This window comes from Hibiscus syriacus, unplaced genomic scaffold (assembly GCF_006381635.1).
Source record: "Hibiscus syriacus cultivar Baekdansim isolate YM2019G1 unplaced genomic scaffold, ASM638163v2 tig00109936_pilon, whole genome shotgun sequence".
Lineage (NCBI taxonomy): Eukaryota > Viridiplantae > Streptophyta > Magnoliopsida > Malvales > Malvaceae > Hibiscus > Hibiscus syriacus.
In genome coordinates this window covers 554,458-563,982 of record NW_024062533.1, presented here as the reverse complement: position 1 = coordinate 563,982, position 9,525 = coordinate 554,458, and the positions used below count along the sequence as shown (strand labels likewise).

Genomic DNA, 9,525 nt, shown 5'->3' with positions numbered 1-9,525 from the left:
ATTATATTCGTGCAAAAAATTAATTTGACTTGCATTTTATATTAAATTAAGTATAAATTACTTTTAAAATTTATTCTTATTTAAATCCTGTTATATATAAGGTCATTTACATCTATTATGATTTAAGTTTGAATATATTTTAATTATTTAATATGATCATGTTTCATAACTATCACAGTTAAAAATTATATTTTGAAAGCAGAAGTAATACCAAAAAAAGTTAAAAGGATGTGTGTTTGAAACAGTGATTTTAAACTAATCGTAAAATCTAAAAATTCCAATTTTTTAATTTTGTTTGAAAGCATATTTATGTTTTTACTTAATGTCACGTGGGTTCTTTTATTTTGCAAGAAAAAAAATTAAAAATTTATATATTTTTTTAAAAATTATGTATTAATTACATTTTTTCCGTACATAAAAGTTTAGGTCAATGGTGGTCTCACCAGCACAGGGTCAGGGCATATCTAAGACCCAATTGAGATTTATATTGTAATTTAAAGATTGTCTACCACGAATGATGGTGGTAGGATTCGAACTTATCCTTACAAGCTCAAATTCATGAATCTTAACCACTAGTGTCAACACTCATTGGTGTATTAATTACATTTTGTTTCGATAATTTAATATAATTTATATATTTAAATTAAAACTGATATATTAATTTTATATATTATGATATTAATAAATTTAAATATAATTTAAATTAATACTCTTAAATTTTAAAATATAAGATCTAAGATTATCATTTACCTATTTAAAAATAGTATTTAATAATTATCTCAAACACTCAAAAGTTTAAAATAAACAAACAAAATCCTTTTAAAAATACTTCCAAACTTTTCAAAAATAATACTACAGTGATCGATGTATTTAAATATGCATTACCTATAATTGTGATGGTATAACCTTTAGGATGTGTTTGGTTCACGTAATGTAAGATTATCAGTGTGAATAAAAGATTATCAGGGAATAGGATTACTGGGAATGTTGTATTTTGTGTTTGGTTGGTTTAGCAGGAATGTAAGATTATTGTGTTTGGTTAAAGGAATAAAATATTATTGGAATGTATATTTGACCAAATTGTCCTTATTATATGTTTGTATAATATTACAAATTGTAAAATATTTATATATTTTCTTTAAAAAATTAAATTCATAATATTCATAATATTTAACCCCTGAACTTCCTATAAAATTTTAATTATAGATTTTTTTTGTAAATCTAAAATAATTTAAGGATAAATTTGTAATTTAACCTTCGTAGAATTTTTATTATTTAATGACAGAATAATGATATTTTTGAAAAAAACAATAAAAATTTAAAGGCATTTTATGACAGAATAATGATATTTTTGAAAAAAACAATAAAAATTTAAAGGCATTTTAGTCCAAAACGCCGGTAATGTTACAATACCTAAGGGAAGGGAGGTAATGACATTCCTGTAATATACCCCAAAAAATCTACTATTAGTAATAAAACATTACCGGAAATGAGATTCCCGACCAACCAAACATTTCTTAAACCAAATACCCATAGGGAATAAAAAAAAAAAAGCAAAATATTTTTGGTTGGGTTGGATTGAAGCATTGAAAACAAAGAGATTAGGTCGGAGAAGACGATTCAATAATTGTCCTAAAGTCTTAAAAATAGAAACCAAGTGTTGAAAAACCACAGAGAAGGAATCACCTTTCTGGTAGGTGATGGAATTTTGTCCATATGACACCATTATTTTAGACTCCAAATTCTCGTCTGCCTACACGATGTGAATGTTGTTGCTAGCTAGCATCCACCAAACCTCGCCCTTGTCAAAACTCTGGATATAATATTTAAAATCTTAATTAATATAATTCTTTCATATTTATTATTTTAATGTAAACTATTAATCAAACTAATGTTTAAAATAGTAAAAATTCTTAACCCCTCTTAAAAATTTTTTATTATTGGTGTGTCGTTCATCTCTTTTCATTTTCGTCTTTATTGGTCAACGATAACTCCAACTTTAATGTTGGTAGTTGATCGCCGATATTTTTTATTGTCATTTTCTTTTGTTATATCACATCTCTATTTTCTTTTGATTTTCTATTTTCAATAAAAATGTCTTTATTACACGTTTTCATATGCTTTTATAGCATGTTTTCTTCTTTCTTTTGGTACTTTTGTCGGTCATTTCATCATTTTTTCATTTATTTTTTTTTAATAGTTAATTTGACATCGACACGACTGATAAGATGAAACTTATCTGATATCTTGTTGATCTTTTTTGCTTTTGATCATTGGATTGGATTTGGATACCAAATTTATGTTCGTTGATAACTTTTCATGTCTCTCAAGTTTGATTTACGGTTTTTCGATGGTCTTTCAATGTTTTGATCCATTTTGTAGTTCATTTATATAAGCAATTATATTTGTTTTTATATACCTTTGTTCGAGTTTTTTGGTTACTTTTTTAGTCTTTCCTTGTATGGTCTTTATGTGATCTTAAGTTGTTAGTTTTGTTTTAATAATTATAAGAAAATATCCTAATTATGTATCTAATTTACGATTGATTGTAAATTTTCATTGTAATTTGTTATATTTCCTATTTTGAATAAAATTAATTGTTTCTATAAAAAAACAGAGTAAAAATTCTTACAGAATATGATGGAGAAATTACTTGTTAGGATAGAATGTTTGGTATAGTGTTTTTAGGAAGACGGTTGAACTATTCATAGGAGTCATTCGGTGTAACACCCTAGACCAGTACGACACACAGTCGGCCGATCCGGATGTCACACGAAACTAACAAAGAGGATGACCAACTCCTTACTCTTTTCTTATACTTTAAAAATATCATTTCCACCAATAAAAATATCCATAAAATAAATATAAGCTTTATATCGGGGAGCTCCCAAAAATAAATATTTACCATAAAAATATTACAGACCGGCTCTTAATAAAATTTTCGACTCAACTGATACAACAGGTTTCTAAAATATGCATGTCCTTCAAAAACTGTTGAGACGTACTCTAAATCTACACTGAGTCCAGACCTTGATTTATCTACTGCTTCTCGAACTCTCGATCTATTGCTTCTCGAACTCTCGATCTACTGATCTACCCACGGAAAATAACCCGAAGGCTGAGCTAACTAGTGCCACACTAACAACTAAAACATATTAAAAGTTTATCACTGAAATGCTAAAGCTATCAAGTTTGTTGCTATCAGGGCTGAAGATGCTTACAGATTCAGGGAACTGTATGGTTGATGAGGCTCTAACAATACTTTCGGTTCTTGCGAGCAACCACGATGCTAAGGTTGCTATCGTAAAGGCTAGTACCATATCTGTTTTAATCGATCTTTTAAGAACAGGATTTCCCCGCACCGAAGAGAATGCAGCTGCGATTTTGCTGGCTGTGTAAAAGAGACACAGAGAGTCTTTCCTGCCTAAGTCGGCTTGGAGCCGCCATACCCTTGACCGAGCTTACAAAGAGTGGTACAGAGAGGGCCAAGCGAAAGGCTAGTACATTGTTGGAACATCTTTGCAAATTACAGCAGCAGTGACCGTTATGATCGCACTAGACAGTATGTTATTCTATTTATTAATTTATTCTATCAACTCTAATTGTTCGACAGTTACCATTATATTACTTTTCAGACATGAGAATTAGGGAGATGAGCATGAGATACAAAGTCATTCTCGTTGCTCTCGCTACTTACTCATTTCTTTCGTTGATGAGTTACCATTTCTCTGATTTCTCTTGCTAGTAAACTTGTATTGAGTTTTAAGATAAGATTATCTTATGAAAAACAAAGTAGAGCAAACAGAAGCATGTTTTTTTTTTAAATAAAATAAAATATGTCCATTGGTTACTTTGAAAAGTAAAAGCTAGACGTTTGTGTAATGCTCAAAAGCCAACATAATGGAAAATTGACTGGGAACATCTAGGATGACGGCTGTTCTCCGATGGTTATTTGTTTTATAGTGATTATAGGGGGGGGGGGGGAAAGTCAGACAGAGATAAGTATGCTGAATTTTTGATGTGCTCGACTTCTTTAAATAATAGGCTTATTTTAAAAAAAATAAATATTTAACATTTTATTTATTAAATTAGTGATAGGTAGGGCTCATAAATATACCGATAAAGAGGACAGGGGATGGAGCGGAGTGAGCGAAGCGAATATCAACTGTCCTTACAAAGAAAGTCTCGTAGAGGGGGTTATAATTATTTAGGTTACGGTACAAGGTTAATTATGTAATTATGTACCAGGTTTTTTATTATAAATAGAGATGTAACCTAAACCTATGTGACATTGAATAAAACTTCTAGCGCCGCCTAGGCACCGATGACGTAAGCACATTGCCGAACCTCGTTAAAAATTCTTGTGTTCTTTCGTTATCTTTGCCCGATTCTTCAACAATTAGTTTAATAATAATTACTCAATCAATACGTGACACGTTAAAAGAAGTTGGTACCACATGTATGCTTGCTCCGACGAGATTGGAACCTGAAGTTTGGAGCAATAGGGGTCTGGGATTCTGATTCTAGATTAGTTCTTTTCTACTCTTTGTAATAAAAAAATGGTTATTGAATTTGGTAGTCTGTTGGACTATATCGTTAGAGTGTTACTTAAAGCTATTAAAATTTGTTATGTCTGCTATCACATAGTAACCTATAGACTATGTAAGTCCACGCGCTGTATTGGATTTCTCATTTTATCTTCATTTTTGTAAATTCAAAACCTTATTCGTTTACGGTTTATCGTTATTCTTCGACCGTTGAACGTATTTTATCATTGATGTCATCATTTTTACATGGTATCAGAGTCCTTTTGATTTACAGTGGACGATCCAGATGCCGTTTCCTCCGTCGTTTATTTCATTTACTGCAACATGCACTCTTTGATAGCCTTTCAGATACGCTCTCTCTCTCTCAGGAATTACTAGTAGATAATCATATTGGTGATCACTAGTTCTTGTGAAGACATCTATAGTTTGATTCACTTTCGTTATTGTTGGTTGGTTCAATGGTTTTCAGAACCGGACCGGTTAGCGAACCGGTCATGCTACCGGTTTATTGGTTCAACCGGTCGAACCGGACGACGTCATAATTATTTAAAAAATTAAATAAAAATACCAAAAATATTTAATAAAAAATAATTTTTTATATCACAAGTCATATTCAAAGCAAGTCATAACATATATAAGTTAAAAACCATAAAATCAAGTGAAACAAATTGATTCAAATTAACTACAACATAATATTTAAGGTAAAACATATTAAATAATATATATAATTATATAACTATAATTAAAAAATAAATTTAGGGTTAAAAAAATCATAACAAAATTATATAACTATTTTTTCACTTCAATCAAGCTCGAATTTTAGGCTTCAATCGAGCTTCTTATTTTTTTTTTTTGAGTTCAAGTTTCAATATTATATTTCGAGTTTGAGTTGAACTTGATAATTTTTAGCTTGTGAGTTTAAGTTGAGTTGAGCTTACTTTTAAAGTTTTCAAGTTCGAGTCGAGCTCAGAAATACTCGAGTTCGACTTGGCTTGTTTAACAAACGACATTGTTTGGTTTAATTTTTTTTTAAAAACAAAAATCCCGGTTTTTTCCGGTTTTCAGCCGGTCCGGTTCGAACGGTTCAACGGTTCTGACCGATTCACTAATAGCGGTTCAACCGGTTTAGATTGAACCGAACTAAGCAACGGTTCCCGGTTGAACCGGCCGGTCCGGTCCGGTTTTCAAAACAGAGTGGTTCATCTTATCTTATCTAAATCGGTACTTGTTGGATGCTGGTTAATTTTGTGCTTTATTGCTACTGCTTGTGCCACATTAAAGTTTATCTATTTTCTGCTTATTATTGCTGAAATTATTGTATTGGTTGCTGAAATATAGTGGAAGTTGAAGATCTTGTTCAAGAATAATCGGCGTTCCATTTCTTTATCGTTTGTTACTTCTTTTCCAAGGTACGTATGGAACTTGATGCTTAACAACCAAGTTATCATGGCAGAAAATCTCTGGGGAGAGTTTAAGATTTTAACAACCCTTTTCTGCATTAATCAGTTTAAATAAGTGAAAAGAAAGAACAATGAAGAATTTCAGAATGAATTGTAGATGGAAAAAATATAAAAGAGGAAAAGAAAAGTGAATAAAGAAGAACACTTTCGTGAACTACCCAACTGAAGATGAAGAAGAACAACTTTTGAAGTAATTTTGGATGAGTCGAGGATGCTTGAACATGATATTAATACCATTTTTTTAATTAATCACTGGTATCCGATCTATTGACCGACTAATCTAGATCGGGTACTACACAGACGAGGATCCTCCCAACCCAGTTTATTTCATTCGCAAACGTCAGAATTCTTAATACCAATTTTTTAATATGATGAATATCAGAAGAAATTTATTATTAAATTTAATAATACATTGAGTCGTCTTGTTAATTTATTAGATGAATCTATTCATAGTTATTGAATCTATTATGAAATCGGTTACATAACAACCTATAGGTAATACAAGTCCAAATATTGTATTGGACTAATGAGAAGTTACATTAACTTTTTAATGAGATATACTTGCATATAATATGTTTATTTTCTAGAAGCATTAAAACCTTGGAATTCTCAAGACGAAAATCAACCCAACAATTGGGACTAATACTATATTTGCCAATTTCATGTGCATGGTGACTTATAACATTAAAAAAACTAACCAACGGGTTGGTTTAAGTGGTAAGTAGCTTGATATCGTTTAAGCAAAATCTCAAAATCGAGTTCTTGTGTATACAGAAAATCCTCATTGTAAGACACGTCCTCCAAAACTAATGTAAGTCTCGAGTCAGTCTATATTAATGAGGCCAAAATTTTGAAACTAAAGGACAAAAAAAAAATTAAAGCCACAACTTTAAATATTGAATACTAAAAGAATGTTACAGAAGAATGCATTTATTTCGCACGAACTAATTTATTTCAGTGGTTAAGATAATCTATTAATCTTAATTGTCTCTAAAGGTTACGAATTTGAGTACCAATTGCTGCATCAGAGTAGTTACGCGTTCAATGTCAAATAGGTTAGAATATTTAATATTATTTTGTAATCATCTTAACTTTAATTAAAAAAAAAAGATGGTCGTATTTTTAAAAAAAATTAAATTTTCATTTAATTTCATTATTTTTTATATTTTTATTGATAATTTTATTTTATTTCTCCTAAACCTTTATAAATTTATCTCTTAGTATAAAATTATATGTTTTTCATTGAATATCATAGATTTAAATAGTTGTCTCCTATCATAATAGCGATCATTATATAGCGGTAAAGGTGTCGTTCGAAATTATCAATGGAGGTTGGTTCAAGTAGTAAACAGCTTGATTCTGCTTAAGCAGGTCTTGAGTTCGAGTCATTGTGAATGCAAAAAATCTCTTTTAGGAGACTTACCCACTAAAACAAAGTGTGCAACAACCCGGGTCAATCCAAATTAGTCAATAACAGTAATATCACTCAATATATCAATAAGACGTGACTGCAACCCCAAATTTAAATCCTTGTCGAACCTAACAAAGTTAGGACTTCCAAGTAAATGAGTTCCAAGTCGATGAGCGGAGGGTCAATTTAGACCTTGTTTCATTCAAATATAAATGGAGAATTCAACCATCATGTTTGAATTAAGGACACCAAAGAAATGTCAAACTAGACATTAATAAGTATAATAAAATATACTTTAACTCATTATCATAAGAAATCAACGATGCTTTTAACCACTAAAATAAATTGCTCTTTCATACGTGAAGTTTGAATCTCCAAACCCTAAACCAGTTTCCCATGCCGTGATTGTCGTAAACCTTTTCCAACAAAAACAATGATTTCACTATGATATGTTAAATAATTTTTCTCCCCACATGTTACGGCCATTAATTTTGAAATTATCTAAATTCAACTTGAAAAATGGTTGTTGAATTGAAATCCGAACGTACGGTCCAATCAACGTTTGAAATTTGAACAAATGCTGAAATTTAGTTAGTTATGTAATTAAAAAAACATTTCATTGAAAGCAACATGTTACGTACTTTTTCATCTTCGTCAAACATTTACTTTGTTCATATTCTCAACTGGTCTGCCCTCTTTTTTGACCACTAATCCCTTATATATATTTATGTATGTATGTATGTTCTTATCTTTTATAGTTACATAACAATATTCATTTTTGTGTGAGGCAATAATGGGGAATAGTTTGGGAGGGAAAAAGATGACAAAGGTGATGAAGATAAACGGTGAGACGATGAAGTTGAAGACGCCGGTGACGGCGGAGGAGGTGTTGAGAGAATATCCGGGGCATGTTGTGTTAGAATCGGAAGCCGTTAAGCATTATGGTATACGAGCTAAGCCGTTGCAGTCGCATCAAAGGTTGGAGCCGAAGAGGCTTTACTTTTTGGTGGTGCTGCCGGAGGCTCCAAAAGAGAGGGTTCCGAGGAGGGTTCGGTCGGGTATAAACATGAGTGCTAAAGACAGGCTGGAGAGCTTGATGTTATCAAGGAGGTCGGTGTCGGACCTTACGCTTTTGAAGCCGACGATATCGATACCCGAGGGGGATGAAGGAGTGGAAGGAGGAGGAAGTGGAGTGACGAGGGTGAAAATGAGGCTTCCCAAGGCTGAAGTCGAGAGGTTGATGAAAGAAAGCGCGAATGAGGAGGAGGCGGCGGAGAAAATCATGCAACTTTGCATGGGGAAGACCGGAAACAGCCCACGTGCTGAAGTTTCCGAGCGGCGACAAGTGCGTTGGGACGGAGGCCGTGGAAGTATCGGAGAAGTTTTCAAGGCCCCCGAGGTTTGTTTCTTACCAGACAATCACACTGTTTTCATGTTAGTTTTCATAGATTTTACTAAGCTCATTTAGATAAAAACACCTAAAAGAATCAAATTAAATTAAATTAAAATAGAATTAATTTAATATTCTTAATGGTTAAATATGTAGCAGGAGTCTTTGTTTATCTCCATTTAATGAGAAAAGGGCAACCTAATACCAACATTTTGACCAAACATACACCCATCTCTCATGATGTAATTATTGTACTTTCTTCCTCAAACACATTCATGCATATCTTGTCAAATTTTGACCGACAATGGAATGGTTAACCGAAAGTTATATTTTGTATGCAGAAACGGGTGAGTTTCATGGCAATGAATGGAGGAGGGAGCCAAGTAGCAGTGAATTCATAACAAAGCAAAGAGATTATAAATAAATTAAGAGCTCAGCCTACATTTTATTATTGTAGCTTTCTTCTTTTGTACATACAACATGGTCAGCTTTGAGACCTTGTGCTTTCATGGAAGAGCTTAGAGAGAATGGAGGTGTGGTCGTTTTTTCGGAGATGGTTATAACGAATTTACTCTCTTACTTTATGTGTTCATAAGGTGAAGTAATAAATAATAATCATATATAATATATTTTAATAAGTTAAACCATGGGACTAACAACTAGACCATGGACACTAGATCAAGGTTAGGGGTTTACGAATGGAGCAAACTGAGTTGA

General features: G+C 31.8%; 1 protein-coding gene across 1 annotated transcript; it reads left to right on the top strand.

Moving 5' to 3' along the window:
* Positions 1-8,190: 8,190 nt before the first annotated feature.
* On the top strand, positions 8,191-9,371 carry LOC120210785 (uncharacterized protein At1g66480-like). The gene is made up of 2 exons (XM_039209463.1): positions 8,191-8,817; positions 9,150-9,371. The coding sequence occupies exons 1-2, from the start codon at positions 8,212-8,214 to the stop codon at positions 9,207-9,209; spliced, it is 666 nt and encodes a 221-aa protein (XP_039065394.1). The 5' UTR covers positions 8,191-8,211; the 3' UTR covers positions 9,210-9,371.
* Positions 9,372-9,525: the final 154 nt, after the last annotated feature.